This window comes from Scyliorhinus canicula, chromosome 15 (genome assembly GCF_902713615.1).
Source record: "Scyliorhinus canicula chromosome 15, sScyCan1.1, whole genome shotgun sequence".
NCBI classification, from domain to species: Eukaryota; Metazoa; Chordata; class Chondrichthyes; order Carcharhiniformes; family Scyliorhinidae; genus Scyliorhinus; species Scyliorhinus canicula.
Window position 1 is genome coordinate 46,084,559 of NC_052160.1, and position 26,010 is coordinate 46,110,568.

General features: G+C 47.2%; 1 protein-coding gene across 9 annotated transcripts in view; it reads left to right on the forward strand.

Moving 5' to 3' along the window:
- LOC119978749 (TOM1-like protein 2) overlaps positions 1–23,987 on the forward strand; it is a 130,989-nt gene extending 107,002 nt beyond the window's left edge. For 6 of the 9 annotated variants that reach the window (XM_038820589.1, XM_038820591.1, XM_038820594.1 and 3 more), the window contains 2 exons: positions 16,312–16,348; positions 16,812–23,987. In XM_038820589.1, the coding sequence (XP_038676517.1) occupies positions 16,312–16,348; positions 16,812–16,963 (189 nt within the window). In that variant the 3' untranslated portion in view covers positions 16,964–23,987. Of the gene's footprint in view, positions 1–16,311; positions 16,349–16,482; positions 16,547–16,811 lie in introns of all 9 variants that reach the window. The other 3 variants (XM_038820592.1, XM_038820596.1, XM_038820597.1) reach the window with 1 other exon arrangement.
- The last annotated feature ends 2,023 nt before the right edge of the window (positions 23,988–26,010 follow it).

Genomic DNA, 26,010 nt, shown 5'->3' on the forward strand with positions numbered 1-26,010 from the left:
CAAGGTTGCGGAAGAACTGGGTGGGACACATTTTTCATTTTCGCTTTCATTCTCTCAGGGCTCTGGGTGTAGCAATATTAATCAATAAAAGGGTTAAATTTTCTGTGGCTAAGATCTTGGCTGACCCCAATGGTAGGCAAGTTATTGTCTGTGGCTCTTTGGCAGGAACCTTGGTGGTTCTAGTTAATATCTATGCTCCAAATTGGGATGATCCGGATTTTATTAATATGCTTCTAACCTCCCTCATTCCCCAATTTGGATTCACATCCGCTTGTTTTGGGTGGTGACTTAAATTGTTAAATTGTGTTTTTGATCCCAGTCTGGATTAGTCTAAACCCAAATCCCTGACTCCATCAGGGATGGCCAGAGCGTTGTTGCTTTTCATGGAACAGATGGGGGGCAGATCCTGGTGCTTTTTGCACCCAGTTGATAAAGAATTTCCGAGTCTTCTCCCAAGTGCAGCAGGTATACTCGCATATCGACTTTTTTTGTGGTGAATAAGTCTCTCCTCCCTTTGGTTGCGGCGCTGGGTTACTCAGTGATTTATGATTTCGGAGCATGTCCCATACTTTGTTGATTTGGTACTAGAAAGCAGTCCCTCCCAGCGACCGCCATGGAGGTTGGATATGACATCATTAGTGGTCAAGAGATTTTGTGAAGCTTGTCCCTCACTATTGGGGAATGTGAGTCTTCCTACGTATAGAAAGTCTTGAAGGTGGTTATCCGGTGGGGGGAGATAATTTCCTACAACGTGCACATGGTAAAGACAGCAAGGGCGGAGCAGCGGAGGCTGGTGAAATCCATTCTTGCGGTGAACCACCAGTACTCGCTTAGCCCAACACCGGAGTTGTTGCAAGTTTGAAAAAGCTGCAGACACAATTTGAACGATTGTCAATGGATGGGACAGTGGGCCAGTTGCGATGCTCGAGGGTACGTTTTATGACTATGGGGAGAAGACCAGTCGCCTTGTTACTCATTAGCTGAGGCAACAGAAGGCTTCCGGGAGATCGTACAGGTACATGACAAGTGGCAGCCTGGTTCTCTCCCGCCGCCGACCACGACGACCTGCCTTTGGGCGATCAACGAGGCGAAGGTTACAACATCGCCCTCCGCACCCGTGTCCAACCCTGGCTAGTCCGACACCCCGAATATGGCCTCCCAGGGGCCCGGGTCCAGTTTCACATGCACCACTTTAGAAATTACCCTAAAAACCTCCTTCCAGTAATCCTCCAGCTTTGGACAGGACCAAAACATATGAATGTTATTAGAGGGCCCCTCCCCCACCCACAACATTCACACACATCTCCTACTCCTTCAAAGAATCGGCTCATCCTCACCCTCGTGAGATGTGCTCTGTATACCACCTTCAGCTGTATCAGCCCCAATCCTGCGCACAAGGTGGAGGCATTCACTCTCCGGAGCACCTCACACCAGAACCCATCCTCCATGTCCTCTCCCAACTCTTCCTCTCACTTTGCCTTGATCCCTTCTAGCGGCGCCTTCTCCTCCTCCAAAATAGACTCGTAAACCGCCATTACTACCCCCTTCTCCAGTCCCCCTGTCATCAGCTCCTCCTCCAGCAATGTGGAGGCTGATTCCTCCGGGAAGCTCTGTATCTCCTTTTTGGAAAAATCTCGAACCTGCATGTATCTAAACATTTCCCCCTGTTCCAGCCCATACTTCGCTTACAGCTCCTTCAATCCTGCAAACCCACCCCGAAGAAACAAATAGTGTCTTAATCCCCTTCTCCTCCCATTTCCGAAAATTTCCATCCCATCTCCCTGGCTCATGTCTGTGGTTCCCCCGAATCAGCATTTCCCTTGACCCTGTCCCCATCCCGAAGTGCTGGCGAAACTGCCTCCAAATTCTCAATGAAGCTATTATTACCGGACTCCCTGAGTACTTCCCCGGGGCTATCGGAAGCGGCGCTGTTGCTACTACTTTCAATCCCGACCCCCTGCACAAATTCTCCTTCATTCTGACCCACTGGGAATCAACCCCTCTTACCCAGCTCCGCACCTTCTCCATATTTGCCGCCCAATAGTAATACATCAGGTTACTCTAGGCATGTTTAATGATTCATTATCCTGGTGTTCGTTGCCCTCTACCCTTGCACAGACTTCTATCTCCTTGATCCTAAAGAAAGACAAAGACCCAACTGAGTGTAGGTTGTTTCGACCTATTTCACTTTTAAATGGAGATGTTAAGCTCCTTGCGAAAGTACTGGCACTGCGGCTGGAGCCCTGCCCTCCAGAGGTGATCTCTGAAGACCAGACAAGTTTTGTTAAGGGTTGGCAATTGTCGGCCAGTATTCATCGTCTTCTAAATGTTGTCCTTTCCCCCTCTTCGGTGCCCGAACCAGAGGTGATTGTTTCCCTAGATGCCGAAAAGCATTTGACAGAGTGGAGTGGGAATATCTCTTTGAGATTCCTGTGAGGTTTGGATTTAGACAAAAGTTTATATCCTAGATTAATTTACTGTATAGGCTCCGGTCTACTAATGTTCACACGAATGCTTTGAATTCTGTTTACATCCTGCTGAATAGGGGTACAAGGCAGGCATGCGCATTGCCTCTGCTCCTGTTTGCTTTGGCTCTCGAACCATTTGCCATAGCACTGAGATCTTCTGTTCAATGGAGGGGGATAAATCGTGAAAGAGTGGAGCGTAGGGTGTCCCTGTATGCAGATTACCTGCTTTTTTACAATATGGACCCAGCAAGCACTATGGATGAGATGATGAAGTTGTTTGGTCGTTTTGCCTCCTTTTCTGAGTACAAGTTGAATGGCGGAGCAGACTCGATGGACCAAATGGCTGGCTTCTCTTGCATCTTTCTTTTTTTGCACTGCCATGCGTGTATGCTAACTTAATGGAGTTGAATTGTGTGGGAACTTTCAGGTTGCTGAGATGGAACGTTGATCATAATAATTAGAGATTACGTCCCTGATCGTGAGGCCATTAAGATGGTGAGTTGTAGATTCTTCTCTTTTTTTTTCTATCATTCATTCTGGACTAACACCATCCTCCACTGAGATCCAGAGTCCAGACGAGCTTTTGTTGCGGAATCTTTCATGGGGATTGGGCACACCACTATTGGGGGTTGGCATGTTGGGAGAGAGAAGGGAAAATTTTGGGACAGTTTCCTGATGAGACGGCTCTTGCATTTGTCTCTAGCGGCATCCCCCAAATATTTCACCCCATTGGAATTATCCAGTGATGAGGGATTACGTTTATGCGGATGGTCTGAAGAGCTGGCATGGTTCTCCAAGCAGAGAAGTCTAAAGGGAGACTTCATGGAGCTGCTGAAAATCGTAAAGTGTTTAGATAAAGGAAATAAGGAAAAACTTTCCAATGTTTGAAGGGTCAATGACTGATCAGCAAAAGAACCAGTGGCAATGTGAGGAAAGAAACATTTTTACACAGTGGTTAGGATTTGGAGTGCATTGCTTGATGTGGGTGGTTGGTACAGATTCAGTAGCAGCCTTAAAAAGGTATTTGGATAGATACTTGAAGGAGAACAAATTGCAAAGGTATGGAGAAAGAGCAGCACAGTGGGAATAACTGAATTGCTTTATGAAAGCATTGGCATAGAATCAACGGGCCAAATGATTCGACTCTCTTCGGCTGATGATGGATTATAGCTGTGATTATGCTGAAGACTTAAAACTGACCTGGGAATGGGCTTCCTGTCTGCTTTCTTGCCAACAGGAACTATTTGGCTTGGGAGGAAACTTTTTTTAAGGGAACAAAGAAAGGCAATATGCCCACCAATTTTAGACCTGTGGGAAATAATTAAGGACTGAACTAAACATTGAAATTGAAATTTAAGTTGATAAAACACTATTAGTGTTGAATCAGTTTTGTTTCTGGAATATCTTGCTCATTCTTGTATTTCTCCACTAAATGCAGCGCTTTATGTACCTCAATGTGGTTTGCTAGTTCCCATTGGTGCCCAAGATTTATTTGCATCCCGATTTCCTTTTTCATTTAATTCACACTCTCCACTTTATGGCTACTATTTTGTTTTTTCAATAAATCATTCCAGTCTTATCACTCCCATATGGTATGATTCAAAAAACATCAATGAGTATTGCTGTGTACCCCCTAGATTTCAATAATGACGGTGATATGAATTGTATTTGACATCATTTTCTGTGTGTGAGGAAAATATTAGGAGCACCTCAAACTGATATCCAAGTGTAAATCTCTTTTTCCTTGGTATATCAGTTGTTCGCAGCTGATGGTGATTAAACATTGACATAATTAGACTGATGTCCTAAAACTATTGCCAAGGTATTCAATTTTGTTGAAAGTTTTGAATATCAAAGGGATGTATTGATTTTCTTTTCAGTGAGGGCTGGTGGAAAAGAAAGATTCCTGAGAGACACAATGTGTGAGGCCCAGAAACAGCCTACGTTGCTGCTTGGTACCCCACTGTCACAGAGCACAAATAGTAGAGTGGAAGAAGTTATTTAGAATGATATATGTGCAGTTTGGTTTAAAACTGAGTTCTCAATATAAATCTGAACAAAATACCACATTTAACTGAATTTCTGATCTTGCCTCACTCATGGAAATATCAGGAATGAGATTTCTCTAATCTTCACAGGTTTGGCTTCATGCTCTTATTCAATGGGGGATTGTGCAGGACTGTAATATAGGATGTGGTCTACCGGCCATGCTGCGCCCGAAAAGCAGCACGCCGCAGTGCAACATGGCCGGTAAATGGGTAGCACGGTTGCACAAGTGGATAGCACTGTGGCTTCACAGCGCCAGGGTCCCAGGTTCGATTCCCCGCTGGGTCACTGTCTGTGCGGAGTCTGCACATTCTCCCCGTATCTGTGTGGGTTTCTTCCGGGTGCTCCGGTTTCCTCCCACAGTCCAAAGACGTGCAGGTTCGGTGGATTGGCCATGATAATTTGCCCTTAATGACCAAAAAGGTTAGGATGGGTTAGTGGGTTACATGGATAGGGTGGAAGTGAGGGCTTAAGTAGGTCGGTGCAGACTCGATGGGCCGAATGGCCTCCTTCTATACTGTATGTTCTATGTTCTAAACGCTGGGAGACCCCACTCCCGGGATCTACTTGGCTCGCCACGCCTTATGAGATCTAACACAATCTCGCGAGACATTGAGATGTGAAGCCTGTCCATTGTGGGCAGGATCACTTTTTGTCAAATCTGCATATTTGTCTCGCTCTAATATGCAGTTCCCTGAGGTAACCCAGGCGTTGAGATCTATGCCCTTTGCCTTGGAGGCATCAGGCGAGCCCCGCTCAGTAGTCTCCACAAACAGGAACCAGACTGAACAATACTCGTGGGAGTCTCCTAGGAGATCCCCCGGTGCTTGCCCTCTGGCAGGGTGGCACCCTGGCACTGCTGGTGCCAGCTTGGCATTGCCATGGTGCCCAGGTGGCAGTGCCAGCTGGCAGCACCAAACAGGCTTTTCTGTGCAGCGGGAGTGGACCACGGTGTTGCCCTGCACGGGAAGGGGGGGGGGGGGGGTTGGTGGGGGTTCGGGGGTCGAGTGGGGGGGCTCCTGATATCGGAGTCATTTAAAAACAACGTCCCGATCTCTCCCTGCACTGAGGATTTAGGTGAGCAGGGCTCCTCGGTGCAGAGAATGGGACTAAGTGCGGCCTCAGCCCGCTGAGGCCCCATACCTAACCGGAGTCGCGTTAGATAGAGTTATGTTTCTCGGCACTGCAAATGCTGGAAAACACGCAGCTAAACGTGCTCACTATGGGATAGTTCCCATTTGTTCTATCACACCCATGGACTGTCTTCCAGCAATGTTGCCTTTTCCTTGTGGTCGGGAGAAAATAACAGATTACATTCAGATTTACCCTCTGGTTTTGAAAGGCAGAAGCTTTCAACTTTTCAACACTTTTTTTAAAGTGGCAACAAATTTATGTCTTATCTAATCTCTCAAATCTGCTTGCATTGACGTGCAGGGTGAGTTGTTTTAAATCTCATGGTATTAAATTGTTTTGTTACATATTCTCAAAATAATCAGGTTGGGTGGATTTCCAGTGACTTTGTGTGAGCGGAGGTTGCGTGTGGGGAAGCTCCTACCCAAAGGTTTTTCAATATTTATAGCCCGTTCCCAGGGGCATTTTTTGTATTAATCGGTTTCGGAAGACTGTACTTCGGTATGCGATGTCCAAATCCCAGAAGAAGAACGGTGGTAAGAAGGGGGCGACCGATAATTTGTTGCCGGGTGAGTGGACGTGTTAGGCTGAAAAAAGATGGCGGGGGGCTGAAAAAAAGATGGCGGGGGAAGGAGCACAACATGACTCTGCTCATCTCGGGGTGGATTCTTTGATTGAAGTGATGTCTGGTGAATTTGAAAGGCTGTACACCAGACATATGGAGATTACGTGAGGAGAAATGATGGCTGTGATGAGAATATGGAGGAGGCAATGGCTCCGGTAAAGCCAGCTGTGTCAGAAAATGCGGCTGAAATAAGTGAACATTGAGATATGTTGAAAGAGATGGAGGAGGCTACATCGCAGCACAGTGACCAGATTATTTCGATGGGCAGGGAGTTGTGGAGTATGGCAGACGTGAATAAAGGACTCAAAGCTAAGGTGGAGGACCTGGAGAACAGATCAAGGAGGTAAAACCTTTGAATCATGGGTCCGCTCGAGGCCGACTGAATACTTTGCAAGAATATTGGTGGAGTTAATGGGGAAATGTGATCTGGATTTAGGGGAAAGAGTCTGGGCTTAATCTTAGATTTTTATAGGGTTTTACATTTCTGTACTGGGTAGTGGGGAAGTCGGGGTCTTGGGATTGGTTGAATGTGTGAGGGTAGTCTGGTTGTGTTGAGAGTTTGTTATAATTATTTTGGATTGGGGGGGGATATGTGCACTAAGTTTGGGGGGGTCGTTGAGCAAGTTTTGATGGGCTTGGGGGGGCGTGAAAGGGAGAAGGAGCAAAGTAATGGGGGTGGTTGAGCAGGTTTTGATGGGCTTGGGGGCGTGAAAGGGAGGGGTATTGGGGGGTAGATGGGGTTTTTTGGGGGGGGGTTCTATGGTTAAAAAAAGATGGGGCGGGTTAGGCCTGAGAGGCAGGACCCGGAGATATGATGGTGGTGGATAAGAAGGGTGGTGGGGATTAGAGTTTCCCCACCCCCTCCCCCCTCCTTCAAGTCAGAATAGTAACGTGAGTGGGTTAGGGGGACCGGTGGAAAGATCACATTTGAAGGGCTTAGAGGCTGATGTAGTGATACTGCAAGAGACACATCTGCAGTTGTGAATCATTGGCTGGGCTTAGCGGGGAGCTAGGAGCGGTAGATCCACGGAGGTTCCTACATCCAGAGGTGCGGGAGTATTCTTTTTTTCTTCCCGGTGCACAAGATGTACTCAAGAATTGACTTCTTCATAGTGGGAAAGATCCAATTGGCTGAGATTCAGAGATCTGGGGCGGAATTCTCTGAATTCCCGGGGGGTCGGAGAATCTCCCGGGGCCGGCGTCAATCCCGCCTCGGCCATGTCCCGAATTCTCCACCCCCCGAGATTCGGCGGGGCGTGAATCACGCCACGCCGGTCGGCGCATTGGTTGGCGGGCCCCCTGATGCACCATCAATTGGACTCGAGTCGTAGTGAAGTTCCAAACAACAGGCTTTAATACGCTAGATGTGAGCCCGGCAGTGGTCATACAGAGAAAGGCCGACTGCCAGCCAGTATGAGCTCTTATACCCCGTCTTGTAGGCGGAGCTACCAACCTCAGCCAATCGGCGGGGAGTCACATGACCAGCCACAACCAATTGGCAGAGAGGCTCATGACTTGCCTGGGCCAAAGAGCAACGAGGCTGCTGTACCAATGGCAGCTTTGTTCTCCGGTAATATATCTCTAGCCATACTACCACATTCACCCCTTTTTGAGAAAGAAGCGGGGAGGAGTGGTGTGGGGGGGGGGTGTGGCCCATAAAACCGGTAGTATGACTAGAGACCTTCTCGGGTAGGTAACTATGGCTGCCCACTGGCCCGCGACGAACGTGTAAGAAAACCAAGCTATACAGTGTACAAGAGAAAAAAAACAACAATAACCATATTAGGAATAATAATAAAAAACACAGGCAAGGAACATGTGCAGAACATGAAAGTCCATAAGGTCCATCAAATTGACTCGATAAGCCGGATGGGTGCCTTCGGTGTCCTGCCGGACCTGCGCAGTGACGCCGGTGACGTTGGAGCGGTGGTCGTCTGTGACTCCGGGAGCTGCGGTCCTGTGTCCGTACCCCTGGTCGCAGTTGGTGGTAGCCGGGCCGGGGGAAGGGGTTCCTATGCGCTGGGTTGCGGGGGCGCTGGGGGCGGTCGGAGTTGGGGGCTGTGGCCGCACTCTGGCAGGTGCCAGGTCCCGAAGGAAGACCGTGTCCTGTCGTCCGTCGGGATACTCCACGTACGCGTACTGCGGGTTTGCGTGGAGTAACTGGACTCTTTCAACCAACGGGTCGGACCTGTGCACCCGCACATGCTTCCGGAGCAGGATGGGCCCGGGGGTGGTCAGCCAGGTCGGGAGCGGGGTCCCAGAGGAAGACTTCCTGGGGAAAACAAGAAGACGTTCATGAGGTGTTTGATTCGTGGCAGTACAAAGGAGAGACCGAATAGAGTGGAGGGCGTCTGGGAGAACCTCTTGCCAGTGGGAGACTGGGAGACACCTGGACCGCAGGGCCAGTAGGACGGTCTTCCAGACCGTACCATTTCCCCCTCTCGACCTGACCGTTACCCTGGGGGTTATAACTGGTCGTCCTGCTAGAGGCGATGCCCCTGCTGAGCAGGAATTGACGCAGTTCGTCACTCATAAAGGAGGACCCCCGGTCGCTGTGAATGTACGCGGGGTAACCGAACAGGGAGAAAATGGAGTGCAGGGCTTTGATGATAGTTGAAGTGGTCATGTCGGGGCAGGGGATGGCGAACGGGAAGCGGAAGTACTCGTCAATCACATTCAAGAAATATGTGTTGCAGTTTTTGGAGGGGAGGGGAGGGGACCCTTGAAGTCCATGCTAAGTCGTTTGAAAGGGCAAGAAGCCTTTATCAGATGCGCCTGCTCGGGGCGGTAGAAGTGCGGCTTGCACTCCGCGCAAATGTGACATTCCCTGGTTACAGTTCTGACCTCCTCGATGGAGTAGGGCAGGTTGCGGGTCTTGATAAAATGAAAAAAACGGGTGACCCCTGGATGGCAGAGGTCCGCGTGGAGGGAGCGGAGGCGGTCCACCTGTGCGTTGGCGCAGGTACTGCGGGACAGGGCATCAGGAGGCTCGTTGAGCTTCCCAGGACGATACAAGATATCGTAGTTGTACGTGGACAACTCGATCCGCCACCACAAGATCTTGTCGTTCTTGATCTTGCCCCTCTATGCATTATCGAACATGAAGGCTACTGACCGTTAGTCTGTGACGAGGGTAAACCTCCTGCTGGTCAGATAGTGCCTCCAATGTCGCACAGCTTCGACAATGGCCTGTGCGTGGAGGGTCCGGGAGAAAAAGGCCACGGGTCTGCCCGCTTGGTTGAGGGTGGCCGCCAGAGCTACATCAGACACGTCGCTCTCGACCTGGAATGGGAGGGACTCGTCGACAGCGCGCATTGTGGCCTTCGCAATGTCAGTTTTGATGCGGCTAAAGGCCTGGCGGGCCTCCATCGACAGGGGGAACGTGTTGGATTGGATGAGGAGGCGGGCTAGGTCGGTTTAGTTAGGGACCCACTGGGCATAATAAGAAAAGAAACCCAGACAGCGTTTGAGGGCTTTGAGGGAGTTGGGAAGGGGGAATTCAATTAGGGGGCACATGCGTTCGGGATCGGGGCCTATCACTCCGTTACGCACTACATAGCCGAGGATGGCTAGACAGTCGGTGCTAAACACGCACTTATCCTTATTATACGTGAGGTTAAGGAGTTTTGCGGTTCGGAGGAATTTGCGGAGGTTGGTGTCGTGGTTCTGCTGGTCATGGCCGCAGATGGTGACATTGTCAAGATACGGGAAGGTGGCTCGTAAATCATGTTGGTCAACCATTCGGTTCATCTCCCTTTGGAAGACCGAAACCCCATTCGCGACACCAAAAGGAACCCTTAAAAAGTGGTAGAGTCGCCCATCCGCTTTGAACGCAGTGTACTTTCGGTCACTCGTGCGGATGGGGAGCTGGTGGTAGGCGGACTTGAGGTCCACCGTGGAAAAGACTTTGTACTGCGCGATCCTGTTAACCAGGTCGGAGATACGGGGGAGAGGATACGCGTCCAGTTGCGTAAACCTGTTGATGGTCTGACTGTAATCGATGACCATATGGTTTTTCTCCCCAGTCTTAACCACCAGCACTTGTGCTCACCAGGGACTGTTGCTAGCCTCTATTACCCCCTCCTTCAGAAGCCTTTGGGCCTCGGACCTGATGAAGGTCCGGTCCTGGGCACTGTACCGTCTGCTCCTGGTGGCGACGGGTTTGCAATCTGGGGTGAGGTTTGCAAACAAGGAAGGGGGGTCGACCTTGAGGGACGAGAGGCTGCAGACAGTAAGGGGGGGAATAGGGTCGCCGAATTTATAAGTTACGCTCTGCAGGTTGCACTGGAAATCCATCCCAAGAAGTGCCGGTGCGCAGAGGCGGGGAAGGATGAGGAATTTATAGTTTTTTAAAACCCTCCCCTGGACCGTGAGGTCCGCCACGTAGCACCCGGTGATTTGGACTGAGTGCGAACCAGATGCCAGAGCGATTTTGTGCTTTACTGGGTGAACGGGGAGCACGCAGCGTCTTACCGTGTCGGGGTGGATGAAGCTCTCTGTGCTCCCGGAGTCCAGTTGGCAACTCGTCTCGCGACCGTTGAGGTGGATCTGTGTGGTCGCCGTGGAAAGCGTGCGGGGCCGTGACTGATCCAGTGTCACCGAGGCGAGTCGTGGCAGGAACACGGAGTCGTCATCCAATACGGAGTAATCGCTTGCGGGGTCCTCCGTGCCGATCCAAAATGGCGGCACCCGAGGGCCGCACGTGGTGGGGAATGAACAAAATGGCGGCGCCCTGGGGTCACACGTGGAGTCGGAGGCCCAAAATGGCGGCGCCCGTGGGCCGCACGTGGCATCGGGGGCCCAAGATGGCGGCGTCCAGGGATCACTCGTAGCGGTGGGGGGTGGAGGCAGCGAGGTCTGCGGGCCGCACGGGGCCCTAGAGGAGTGCAGGGGGGGGGGAGCAGCGACCGACTTGGAGAAGCAGATGGCCGCGAAATGGCCCTTTTTGCCGCAGCTCTTGCAGACTGCGGTGCGGGCCGGGCAGCGCGGGCGGGGGTGCTTGGCCTGCCCGCAGAAATAGCAGCGGGGGCTTGCCTGGACGTCCTGCAGCGCAGGTCTGGGGGTCTGAGTCGGTAGGGGCGAGTGGGGTGTGCCACGCTGCCCACGGGGCGGCCGGAGGCATATGCGCGCGCATTGCGGTCAGCGACCTCCATGGAGGATGCAAGGGTCCATGCCTCAGTGTCGCTAAAAGTCGTATTTGGGGTGACTGCATGCCTGCCACGAAGGCGTCCCTGATCAAGAGTTTGGTGTGCTCCGCAGCAGTGACCTGCGGGCAGGCGCAATTTCTCCCCAGGACAATGAGGGCCCGATAGAATTCGTCGAGAGACTCACCGGGGAATTGTTGCCTTGTTGCCGCGCGTAGACCTGGTTTACTGGCCTGATGAAGTGTCCTTTTATTTTTTTTTTAATTTTTATTCAAATTTTTCAACGACAAATTTTCTCCCAACAGTTAAAGTAAATAAGGTGTAAAACTAAACGGAAACAGAAATCCCCCCAATACAAAGTAATAAATTAATAACTAATAACAATACAAGAGAAAAATAGCAAACACACCGTCGCAAAATCAAACCCCCTTAACCCATCCCGTGCGCAAGAAGAGGACGAGTTCACCCTCCCCAGGGCATCCGCCCACGTCCCATCGTCAATCTCTTCCCCTAGCTCCTCCTCCCACTTCGCTTTCAGCTCCTCCACCGAAGCCTCCTCCTCTTCCTGCATCATCTGATAAATCGCCGAGATCCTCCCCTCACCAACCCACGTCCCCGAGAGCACCCTATCCTGCACCCTCCTAGGCGGCAGCAGCAGGAACTCCGCCACCTGCCGCTTAACAAACGCCCTAATCTGCATATACCTGAAAGCATTCCCAGGGGGGAGGCCCCACTTCCCCTCCAACTCCTCTAAAGTCGCAAACTTCCCATCGAGGAAAAGGCCCCCCATCCGCCTGATGCCTGCCCTATGCCAACTCAAAAACCCACCATCCATTCTCCCTGGTGCAAACCGGTGGTTGCCCTGTATCGGGGCCCACACTGAGGCCTTCACTTCCCCCCTGTGCCGCCTCCACTGCCCCCAAATTTTGAGGGACGCCACCACCACCGGACTCGTGGAATATCTTGCCGGGGGAGCGGAAGCGGGGCCGTCACCAATGCCCCCAAACTCGTACCCACACAGGACGCCACCTCCAGCCTCTTCCATGCGGCACCCTCCCCCTCCATCACCCACCTGCGAATCATTGCCACATTCGCAGCCCAGTAATACCCACACAGGTTGGGCAGCGCCAAACCGCCTGCCTCCCTTTTTCGCTCCAGGAATACTCTCCTTATCTCGGGGCCTTCCGCGCCCACACAAACCCCAGAATATTCTTATTCACCCTTTTGAAAAAAGCCTTCGGAATCCATATGGGGAGGCACTGGAAAAGAAACAAAAACCTCGGGAGCACCGTCATTTTAACCGACTGGACCCTGCCCGCTAGCGAAAGCGGCAGCGCGTCCCACCTCCTGAACTCTTCCTCCATCTGTTCCACCAGCCTCGAAAAGTTAAGCCAGTTCCTAGCTATCTGGACCCCAAGATATCTAAAGCTCCGCCCTTTTCAACGGGAGCTCCCCTATCTCCCTCTCCTGGTCCCCCAGGTGCAACACAAACAGCTCACTTTTCCCCACATTGAGCTTGTAGCCCAAGAAGTCCCCAAACTCCCCAAGTATCTTCAACACCGTCCTTTTAGTAGATCCATGGCGACATCATAGTCCAGTTTGTCCTCTATCATCGAGTAAACGGCGGTGCCCACGCACAAGTGGAGGATGTGGAGTTTCTGCTCCTTTGTTGGTTGATTGTCTGTAGTAGTGAGGTAGCTGTTGAAGCATGCCAGCCAAAGTTTAAAAGTTGCTGACACGTTTGCAGCATGCGGGCTGATCCGGAGGCATTCTGGCTTAATCCGTAGTTCCATTTTCAAAGTCTAGCGTATTAAATTGATGCACCATCAATTGGACTCGAGTTGTAGTGAAGTTCTAAACAACAGGCTTTAATAAGGTAGATGTGAGCCCGGCAGTGGTCATACAGAGAAAGGCCGACTGCCAGCCAGCCAGTACGAGCTCTTATACCCCGCCTTGTAGGCGGAGCTACCAACCTCTCAGCAAATCGGCGGGGAGTCACATGACCAGCCACAACCAATTGGCAGAGAGGCACATGACTTGCCTGGGCCAATGGGCAGCGAGGCTGCTGTACCAATGGCAGCTTGGTTCTCCGGTAATATGATATCTACTACCACACCCCCGCACCGGTCGGCGGGCCCCCGCGAGATTCTCTGGCCCATGATGGGCTGAAGTCCCGTCGCTGACGGGCCTTTCCCACCGGTGAGGTTTAAACCACCTCTGGTACCGGTGGGATTGGTGGCACGGGCGGGCTCCAGGGTCCTGGGTGGGGGGGGTGATCTGACCCCGGGGGATGCCCCCATGGTGGCCTGGCCCGCGACCGGGGCCCACCAATCGGCCTGTGCCATGGGGGCACTCTTTTTCTTCTGCCCCCGCCATGGCTTTCACCATGGCGGGGGCGGAAGAGACCCCCCTCCCCTGCGCATGCGCCGGTATGACGTCAGCAGCCGCTGACACTCCGGCGCATGCGCGGATTTATGCCAGCCGGCGAAGTCCTTTCGGCCCCGGCTGGCGTGGCGCTAAAGGCCGTTCACGCCAGCCAGCGGAGTGGAAACCACTCTGGCGCGGGCCTAGCCCCTCAATGTGAGGGTTTGGCCCCTAAAGGTGCGGAATTCTCCGCACCTTTTGGGGCGGCCCGACACCGGAGTGGTTCACCTTTCACCTTTCTTATCTGATGATCCGCTTTCCTCGTGGACAGGCCGGGACCCCCCGCCCCGCCGGGTAGGGGAGAATCTCGGCCCTGATTACTCTGCAATGGTGGTTTTGGATCATGCCCCACACTGGATTACTGTGGTCCTGGAAAAGGGGGTAGCTGAGAGGCCGTGGTGGAGAATAGATGTGGGGTTACTGGCAGACCGGAGCTTCTGTTGGAAGATTGGAAAGGTGATCAAGGAGTATGTGATGTTTAATTGTACGGGGCATGTCTCTCAATCGGTGGTCTGGGAGACGTTGAAGGTGATAGTAAGGCGCGAAATGATCTCGTTCAAGACCATGGAAGATAGAGCGGAGAGGGAAGAACGTCATAAACTGATGAGGAGATTTTGGAAACAGATGGGAAGCTCACTGAGGGTGTGGACCCAGGTCTCCTGGTTAAGAGGAAGCAGCTACAAGCGAGGTTGATCAGCTGTCCACGAGGAAAGCGGATCATCAGCTAAGAAAGCTGAAAGGACCGGTATGAGTATGGGGAGAAGGCAGGGCGCATGATGGCGGGCCAACTCCGAAGGGAGGCAACGGAGAAGGAGATAGTTCGGATATGGAATAAAGTGGGGAAGTTGGTAGTGGCACTGGAGCAAATTAATGAAGTTTTTGTAGACTTCTTTGGAGACCTATATGGGGGTGGGATAGTTGCCATTCCCCTTGGCGACATCTGGGGTGCAGATGGCTCGGGACTTGGCAGGGCTCAGGAAATTTAACTTTACCAGTTTAGTGGGGGGTTAAAGGCTGATTTGGCACAGTGGGATAATCTCTTTGTCATTGGCAGGCCGGGTACGGGCTGTCAAAATGAATGTGTTGCCGCCGTTCCTGTTTCTGTTCCAGTGTTTGCTGGTCTTCCTAAATCATTCTTCACAGGGGTGGATAAGTTGATCTCATTCATTTGAGGTGGGGGAAGGCCCCCAGGATTAGAGAGATGATATTACAGAGGAGAAGGCGAAAGCGGGGAACTAGGCTTCCCAAACTAAATGCTGAGAAGGTGAGAGGATGGTGTAAAGAGGGAAAGGCAATGCAGGTAAGGATGGAGGCGGCCTCTTGTAGGCCCGATGGCCCCAGGAAAGTATTCGGAGAGTTGGGTGGTGGTGGCCACATTGAGGATTTGGAGACAGTTTAGGCTACAGTTGTTTAGGAGACAATTGAGGGCTGGGTCAGGGGGTATGCCAATTGGGGGGTTGAGGGCTGTGTCAGGGGGGGTGCCAATTGGGGGGTTGAGGGCTGGGTCAGGGGGTATGCCAATTGGGGGGTTGAGGGCTGGGTCAGGGGGGGTGCCAATTCGGGGGAATCGCATGTTTGGGCCAGGAAGGATGGATGTGAGGTTGCAAGAGACGGGTATCAGCGTAATGAAGGATTTGTTTCTTGGGGGACGATTTGCGAGTCTAGAATAATTGCGAGAGAAATATGGATTGACAGAGAAAGGGCTGATGCAACTGATGGTGGTGTGTAGGGCTCACCTCACTAAATCAAGAGTGAGCCGGCTGTTGTGGGGGTAGAGGATGCCTATGAGCGATGTGGGAGGAGCCCAAAACTCATTTTTGGAGGTCGGTATTCAGGATAGTTTCAGGGGTCCTGCATGTGGATGTGAAACCCGCCTCCGATACGCCATTCTCAGGGTTTTGGACCAGCTCAAGCTGCAGGCGGGCACGGGGCGGATGTCTTAACCTTTGCCTCATTGATCGCTCGAATGCAGGTTTTGTTGTGGAGGTCAGCCTCTTTACCCTGCGCCTAGGCATGACTAGGCGATTTACAGGAGTTTTTGACCCTAGTAAAGTTCAAACCGAGGGGGATGAAGAAGGGTTTGTTTATTATGCATTTTCGGGAATTGGTTACCGTTGATTGTTGTGGGGGGGGGGGGGGTGTAACGTCTCGTTTGTTTGATTGTATGTTTGGGGTTGCTTGGGGCTGTTTTGTATTATGAAAATGTTGAAAATTTGTTGAAAAATACTTATTTTTTTTTTAAATCAGGGAGGGTGAGAGTAATAGGAAATCTTTTGAAATGTTAAAAAGAAAATTCAAATTGCTATGGATTTTTTTCTAAAAGTGTAATTGTTCTGTTTCAGCTTTTTGAAGGAAGATGAGTAGAAGTTAAACTGAAATGTTCTAGATATATCTAATTTTATTATCCATGAGACATCCTTTAGCTGTGGAAATGCCAGCTGCTGATGTTACAAATACTTTTTTTTAATTTCAGAGAGGAGATGATGCAGAAGAAGGAGTAACAAGTGAAGGTAAATTGCTTATCTGGTATCTTCATAAGCTGTAGTTTGCAGTCTGTTTTAGTTAAGATTTTAATATACTAACCTCATAGTGTTAGTGTGTACGTTCAGGATTTCTTATCATATTGTCTGTTCATAAACCCTAGAAATAATCAGTGAGGGCAGAGAGATTGGAGCACCAACATGCTGTTCTGGTGATTCTCCACAGAGGTGAGTTCACAGGCTTGGTTGTGCCATTGGCAAAGAGGCTAAACAGTCAACACATTCCCAAAGGGAAGGAAAACTGACAGGTGAGTCTCGCTGGGTGACTCTCCCATGCTCACTTGCAGCTGCTTCGAGGGGCAGTGGTGTAGGAGCAGGTCAGTTGCCCATGTTCCCACAAAGGGTTGATGCATGACTGTAGGATGAACAAAAAAAAACATTTTAAGAACACATCAAATCTTACATTTAATTCAAATATGTACTTTTTTTTCAGAATTTGATAAATTTTTGGAAGAAAGAGCAAAAGCAGCAGAGAGAGTCCCAAACCTGCCTTCCCCTCCCTGCAGTAACTCCACTTCTCTGGCAGTGCCTGCTGAAAGCATAAAGAAACCGGATCGTTCCAAGGATACTCTATTTGCTTTATAACTGACGTGTGTATTTCTGGCTGTATGTATGTGTATACATTTCATCTGTTATTGGCAGGTGCTGCTGTACAGTTTGCTATGGCTTCTCAATACATGGCTGGTGATGCGGTTTTGTGCATTTCCTTTTATTCCCACCCCACCCCTCAGCATTTCCTTTTATTCCCACCCCACCAAATAATTCATCAACTGGTGTGCACTCTTCAGTTTAAAACTGACACTTTTTTAAACCATTTGCTTTTAATGTTCTCCACATAATGTATTGTGCACATATATTATTGGTGGGTGAATTGGACATTCTGAATTCTCCCTCCATGTACCCGAACAGGAGCCGGTGTGTGGCGATTAGGGGATTTTCACAGTAACTTAATTGCAGTGTTAATGTAAGCCTACTTGTGACACTAATAAAGATTATTGTATAATTGGACTTGCCAAAGAGAATTGAACCAACTGGCTGTTTTGGCATTATTACAAATTCTTAAAATAAAATTTCAGCGAGTGTGCTTTTTTTTTTAAACTAGTTTTTCTGGCCTGTTCTGTTGGGACATAGAACCTTGTACAATGCAATAAGCATCGTAGAGTTTTCTGTATGATAAGGCACATTAGAGAAATTCGCAAGTGTATTGTAAACTATATTTTAGTGCTAAAATATACTAATTATATTAAATGTGTAACACTAAAATGCAATGTGTTTGAGCTCGAACTGCAATGGGAATGTGCACTAAATGCAGGATGTACCCTGGTGTAGCCAAAAGATGATGATGATTGCTGCACAAGGATCTGCTTGTGCATGCTTATATGAAGCAAAGTGGTTAAAATGACATTTCTGAAGTGGGTGTGTTGTCTTGTTTTATTTTAGTCAAGTTCTGCTAGCTCGGTGTGGGATGTTTTGCCCCACCTAGGAGCAGTGTTTTTCCTGTAACCATTGTTGAAACAACTCATCAACCGCTGGGGGACACATCTATCGTCTATGAGACAAGATGAGCATTTATATAGGAGGCTTTATGGAGATATAATCCTGCTTCCTGAAGTCAGTTACGTGTAAATCTTGATATTTACTTTTGGGTTTGTTGGTAGGGGAGAAGAAAAGTTGTAGGTCCTGTACCACTTTCACCTGCAAGTTGGGTTGTATACAAGTAAGCAAAATCATTTGTTCGATCCAACTAATTCTTCCATAGAAACCTTGACCCTACTGCTGCAGTACAAACCATCTCTTTGTGGGGAGGCAGTTGACATGCTGATATTGTGGCTGGACTAGTAATCCAAACATCCAGATTCTGGGGACTCAGGTTTAAATCCCACCACATCAGATGATGAAATTTCAATTACATTTTTTTTTGAAAATCTGGAATTAAAAGTTTAAAGATGACGATGATCTGTCTTCCTTACTGGTCTGGACTACACGTGACACAGATCCACAGCAATGTGGTTGACTCTTAAATGCCCTCCGGGATGGGCAATAAATGCTGGTCTAGCCAAAGACACCCACATCCCATGAACGAATAAAACAAAATTATGATTCCAAAGTTTCATGCTCCATTTCCCTATCTGGAAGACTATTTCAAATATTAATCCCTCGCCTGCCTTTACCATTACAATTTTGTTTCCATATCTCTTTGTCCTAAATTTGTGCTCCAGATTTGCCTTCTCTGGTTTCTGTAAGCTCCCTTCTTACTCATCTTTTTGCAAAGCTGGAGAGTCTGGAATTTTTTTGGGGTTCTTTGGTACTTAAATCAGACCTTTGTGTATTTTTTTTTGAACAGTAAGAAGTCTTACAACACCAGGTTAAAGTCCAACATGTTTGTTTCAAACACTAGCTTTCGGAGCACTGCTCCTTCCTCAGGTGAAGTTCGGGTACTTGGTTGTTCCAGCTGTACATTTATCCAGCTGAACATGAGGTGACTGGCATGGTAGTAAGAACTGCAGGTGCTGGAGATGGAAGATTGGAGCAATCATTACGTCACACTGCTATTGATTCTTTTCAGTTTGTATCGCAGTGACAGTTCCTGTGGGAAAAATACCAGCAGTGCAATTAGAAATTTTATCCTTCCCAAACTTGGGTTGCTTTTACTGATTTTTTTTTTTTGAGCTGTAAAGCAAAAGGGTGAAATTGCTTTCATTAATAATGTGATGAAGTAAGAGTTTTACAAGTGCATTGGCTGATTTTCACCCCCTATTGTTTATTGGTAACATTGTCTTAAACAAGTCAATTGATAATACTGGATGCTCCCATTTGTGGTTGAGACCTACAAACATCAAGGCTCTAAGCTCTGGAATTCTCTTCCTGAGACTGTTTGCTTCTCTAAACTCTTAGAAGAGCCCCCTTGAAACTTCTCAAACTATTAAGTCACCTGACTTGATATGTCATCCTTTGGTTTATTGTCTATTTTTTGTCTCATTACACTCCTAACTTTTCCTACATTGAACGAGCTATGAAAATCCACGTTACTGTTGTTTTTTTTTAATTAATGTATGTATTTTCTGAAAAATCCACAGAATTTTTATTCTACACGCTTTATCTAAAGCATTATGAACCTTTTCAATTTGAGGCCTTAACCCCTTTGCCCTTCTCCCCACTCACACTCCCTGTCTTATGTTTTAAGTCTAGAAAATCACTTGACATCCATTGGTGCTTTTACGTTTGGTGTTTTGTAGTTCAGGTTGTGGGAGAATGATGTGTCCATGTGATCAATAATTCACCGGTGCAACTTTATACGTAATAATTCATGCCATCTGCATTGCATTCACCTGTTTGTTCACAGTAAGATAATGACCTGACCCACCCCACTGTCATGCTCTTTGTCCTGGCATGTGGGTAAAGAGCAGACCATGATTCTTTTCTCAAATGACATAGTACCACATTTAATGTGATGGCTTATCACAGTAACTTCATTGAAGCCTACTTGTGACAATAAGCGATTATTATTATTTAACCAATTTTTATCTATAATCAGGCTGGCTAAATTATTCATCAAGATGATGGGCTGTGGAAACATTAAAAGCCCAACTTTGGCGGTATGAGGGCACAGTGGTTAGCACTGCTGCCTATGACACTGAGGACCCAGGTTTGATCCTGGCCCCAGGTCTCTGTCCATGTGGAGTTTGCACATTCTCCCAGTGTCTGCGTGGGTTTTACCCCCTCAACCCAAAGAGGTGCACGATGGATGAATTGGCCACGCTAAATTGCTCCTTAATTGGGAAAAAATAATTGGGTACTCATCGGTGTTATAATTTTGAAAAGTTGTCTTCTCCACAAAACTCTCAACAATTTTAAATCCAAAATGATAATCGGCAGGTGATATCCAAAGTAAAAGCACACATCAGGTCAGGCAACATTCACCAAGAGCATTTCTGATGAAAAGCCATTGAAACATTACCTCTCTACAGATGTAATCTGCCCTGCTGAAGCTTTCCAGCATTTCTGTTTTTATTTTAAGTATTTCAAATGTTTCATTTATTGTTTTACGCATTCTCAAACCCTAAATATTCTACACTGCAAAAGTATTTCAAACACCAAACGATACAAAGTAAAACAAAAGTAATTTAGAGTCTCGCCTATTGAGTTTGTACCCTAATTCAGGGATGCACACATTTGTGCAGTTGTGTGATGAATTGTCCAGTTTGCGGTACAATTCAAGTAAATGTATCTATGTATGGTTGGGGTTAGCATCTGCATGTTATACATGGTTGGGTAGTTAGTGTTCTCCTTTTATAATGAAACATAAATTCCTGAATCTTATTTTTCACAACACAATTGCCAAGTTTAGTAATAAAAATAAATACTTTTCTTCTCTTGATCAGTGCTCTGACCCATAAAGAACTGGTGTAAGATTGACAAAATGTTGTGTCTAACTCGCTGGTCATTTAGTTTTCCATATATGAGATACCAGTTTTTCGGGTACTGGTCTGTTGTTAGACACTATGGCTGTTAAATTAGCGTTGTGTTGAGGTTTCGGATCTATTTTACCATAGAAGTACGAACTCTAAGGTGGAATATGTGGTTACTTATATTAAGCACCTAAGGTTTCTTTGCAGAGCTGTTCCCAATTAAACTGCCAAAGTAACAACAGATTTGCTGGCAGAAGCTCTGTTTGTTGCTTTGCAGCCCAATAGAAGTATTTTGCTTAGCGTTTGTATATTCCCATTCATGGCTGCTGATATAACTTCTCAGTTGGGGTCAAAGTTAATAAAACAAGAGAAGGAATCCCCACCATGATGTGTGAATATCCAGTTCTGTTAAATTGAGGCTTTGGAGATGTTTTGATTAATGCAGTTTCTTATCTTCCATCTACAAGTTTGCTCCATCTCTCAGATTTGCTGATGGATAATTTAGAAACTTTGTTTCTTTCCCCTTTCCAGGTGAGTGGGATAGATTATACTGGCTTGGGATGCAAAATCCACTCTCTTGGTTTGTGAATTAAGTGCTGAATCAATTGAAGCTGCCCAGGAGCTTAAACATAAATCTAGTTCCTTTCTATGACATTACATCATTGTGAGGTAATTATTGTAGCAAACAAAAACTGGAAAAACAGCCCTGCAGATACAGATAAGAGTATTGTACCATCCTGGAGGAACATTTTTCAAAGGTATTAAAGGGTTAGCAATTGTTAATATGAATATTAATGTACAGTTTAATGGATCTATTGTAAAAAGATACTTTCGGTAACAGAAATTCTGATACTTTATTAAGTAGACAATATGTTGATAGTATGAGGTATGTATAATTTGATAAACCTGCCAAACATGTTAATGTAACAAAATAAAAGTGATATGTACATGCAACTATTAGCAATGGAATTGAAATGTAATATTTCTCATTGTTGGGTAGCACGGTGTGTAACAATGACATTAGCATTAAACTCCTTAATATCAATGGTGTTTGTTAACACCAATCTGATCATCTCAAATAGTGTAGTAATTATTAATGACCCCAAGCAAATGCAATTAACATTGTCTCCTTCCTGGACTGTAGGCCCCCTGGGTATTGCCACTTGCATAGTAGTAGTAAAGTCCTTCTGATTTGCAAATCCCTTCACCCGCATGCTTGTTAAAGGAATGGGTTGAAAGTGTGAGCATTTTGTAACAGTTAACTTGTACTTTCACAGATCCTTGTGATTATGCAGTGGTGAGTTTTCATTACCAGTTTTTCAGCTTGGAAAATGGTTAGATGTTTTGGAGTTTTCTTTAATTTTGATCTGTTGGGACACATATTTTGAGTTGGTACCCGTTATCCATTATTAAAGCTATTGTAAATTTGCAGGTACTGTTTAAAATACAAGGATTATGGATGCTGCAAATAACTATTGGATCTCTGTTACTAAACAGTGGTATAAAAATAAATTAACAGATAAACATTATAAATATGCGACTAATTTGATCACTTGTCTCGTGACTTCCTTACATACAAACATACACCAGTATTGAAAAAATAGTTTCACTGTTCTTTTATAACCTTACTTGGAAATGTTGCCCAACAGAGGACGTTGTCCTGTGAATGAGCTGGGAATGAAAAAGTTTTGTTTTGTGTTGGGTACTGGGCAGCATACTTCCCTTTCTCTTCTGGACCTATTGGGGGCAGGAGGTGGGTGAATTGGAAATGACTGTTACAAGTAATAAGCAAAATTAATGTGGATACCTTTTCAAAATAATCACAAGGCCATAACACAATCATTCATTACATTGTTAACCTTCTTCTAAATTTGTGGTTAGTTGGGCAGGGCTATGTTAAGGAAGTTCTAAATTTGATTGGATCCACTGAAGAGGACTTGATAGTACAGAATTCCGAGAAAGAATGGGATTCTGAGATGATAAAAACACTTGCCCTTCTGCCACCAGATGAACTGTTGCTTTGGACATTACATCTGATCATACTTTTAATTGAGCATAGTGTTATCCAACTGCAAACTGTTCTTTATCGGGTTATGTAAATAAAACGCTGTAACATTTACTGAATAAAAATGTATAAAGGCACAGTACCTAAAGCTAATATTCTGACATGTTATTCCATTTGTTTGGAGAAATTCAGAAGAGGATGAGAAGGAGCCATACACAACAGCATATAATAATCTCCCCAATCCCACCTCTCCTAAAAAGCTGACATACCTTTCCCACTCCCCACCATGATTTATAAAATGTATTCTGGCTACTGGAATGGGGAGCCAAATGGTCTACTTCTGCTCTTATTACTTGGTCTTGTGTTCTTAACGTCCCCCTGGGCACTGAGTGCACACTAACTGCCTCCAAATGTGTAATCCTGATTTTTATGATTAAGCTCAAAATTATACATGAATTTTGTCTGAATTTTTCCCATTCTAAGAGGATTATCTTTTAATCCTGACTTAACCATTCAAATTGAGAAATAAAACCTGTTCTAGTTCTGGGCGTACAACTGGATAGGTCTGGCCCTTGGTGGTGGTTGACCTGTGCAAGGAGTGGTGAGCTGTCAACTTCAAAAAAAATTCAAGAAAATTATAATCTAGTTCTTGAGTTTCTACTTTTAGTAGATGGGAAGGAGATGAATTAAAGAATGAACCCAATTTTTAGTTCCAGGATCTAGTTTGTTTACAAGTAACATTCATGATTGTCATTGCAATTCAGTGGTGGGTTGGGACTGCAGAGAAGTGATTACTTTGTAAAGGCTTGTTAAACTATAACCAACTCAAAATTATGGAGCTTAACAGTGTGACCTTTTTAATTACATTCATATAACACCACACATAACCTGGTAGGCTGTAAGAGCTAAATCCTTGTATGTTAGTCAATCAGCACAGGAATGTAGTTTAATGTACTTATGAAATTTTGGCTTTTCTGGGTTTTGTTTCCATCTAATGAGAATACACTTCATGTATACTTGTCTATAACCTGGTATTTCACAAATGTGTATTTCTGCACAGACTTGTGAATTATGTCACATTGTGTAAAAACTGTATGAATGTGTGGTTTGTACTGAACTGTTACTACTATTTAAATTCTGTAGTGCTTGATTCTTGCATGTAATGTTACAAATAAACACTAGTGTGTGCACCTGCTCTTTTTGCCTTGGTTTTCTGTTCATTGCATAATTGTAAATACTTGTGAATAGAGCTGGTGCATGTATTCTGAATTAGGTGGGTGAAGTTTTAATCTGTGAGTTAACATATATTCAAAATTTTCTATTTCAGGAAGTTTCAGCAGTACTTACCCCAGTACCTTTGACTAAGGACATGAGAGGAAGAAAGCATCTAATGTATATATTGCAGGCGCCTTTTGACTGCATTGTTTAATTTGTTGCAAAGGGGTACTGTTGGCTAAATGGTCGTCTCTGCTGCAAAGTTTTCTATGGAAAATAACATAAGGGTGCCAACAAGATGATAGTTTTGGAGTAAGATTCTGTTAAGTAATAGCATTCTCTCCTATCCCTGGCCATTCTCCCTTTACCTTCCTGTGGAAGGCAATGACTTATCCTGGGATACAGTTCCAAAGGCGACCACCAACCCTCAATTACCTTGCCCAGATACATTTCCTTCTGCATGAGCCAGAATATTTTGAGAACCTAATAGCCTTATCTTTTTTTTATTGTTGCAAGTATGAAGTTACTGTGAAAAGCCCCTAGTCGCCAAATTCCAGTGCCTATTCGGGTAAACTGGTACGGGAATTGAACCCGCGCTGCTGGCCTTGATCTGCATCACAAACCAGCTGTCAAGCCCACTGAGCTAAACCAACCCTAAACCAGCGAAACCTCAATGTAATCAGATCATGTCACATCAGAGCTGCATCCTGTCCTTTTTTTTTAAATGTATTTTATTACAAACTTGTATAAAAGGTTACAAAACATTGGAGGTAGACAGGAGGTACGCAGAGGCACCAGAGGAGGGACTGTTGGGGAGAGGCGCAGCCTGCAGGCTAAATTTGATTTGCTGACCACTAGAAAGGCGGAGGCACAGTGGAGGAAGGCACAAGGGGCAGTGTACGAACATGGTGAAAAGGTGAGTAGGATGCTGGCTCATCAGCTCCGCAAGCGGGATGCGGCTAAGGAAATTGCTGGAGTGAGAGACAAGAGTGGGAATGTGGTGCGGAAGGGGGTAGAGGTGAATGAGGTCTTCAAGGACTTTTACGGGGAACTGTACCGGTTGGAGCCAACGGGGGAGAGGAGGGGAATGGAGAGGTTCCTTGACGGGCTTTCTTTCCCGAAGGTGCAGGAGGAGCAGGTGGAGGGGTTGGGTGCGGCGATTGAGCTGGAGGAGCTAGTTAAGGGGATCGGGCAGATGCAGTCAGGGAAGGCACTGGGGCCGGATGGGTTCCCGGTGGAATTTTATAAAAAGTTTGTGGACCTAGTGGGCCCCTTGCTGGTGCGGACACTTAATGAAGCGTGGGAAAGGGGGACTTTGCCCCTGACGATGTCGCGGGCGCTGATCTCGTTAATTTTAAAGAGGGACAAGGACCCCCAGCAATGTGGTTCATGCAGGCCCATATCTCTCCTCAACGTAGATGCCAAGGTGCTGGCAAAAATCCTGGCCACCAGGATAGAGGACTGTGTGCCAGGGGTGGTACACGAGGACCAGACAGGTTTTGTGAAGGGAAGGCAGCTGAACACGAATGTGCGGAGATTGTTGAATGTTATCATGATGCTGGCGATTGAGGGGGAGGCAGAGATAGTGGTGGCGCTGGATGCGGAGAAGGCCTTCGATAGAGTGGAGTGGGGGTACTTATGGGTGGTGTTGGGGAGGTTTGGATTTGGTGAAGGGTTTATTAGATGGGTGAGGCTGCTATATGAGGCCCCAATGGCGTGCGTGGCCACAAATTGGAGGAGGTCGGAGTACTTCCGGCTTTACCGAGGGACCAGGCAGAGTTGCCCCCTGTCCCCCTTGTTTGCACTGGCAATCGAGCCGCTGGCGTTGAGGGATTCAGAGAGGTTGAGAGGTTTGGTGCGAGGTGGGGAGGAACATAGGGTGTTGTATGCCGATGACCTGTTACTGTATGTGGCGGACCCGGTGGGAGGGATGCCGGGGGTGATGGAGCTGCTAGCTGAGTTTGGGACCTTTTCAGGTTATAAACTAAATTTAGGCAAGAGTG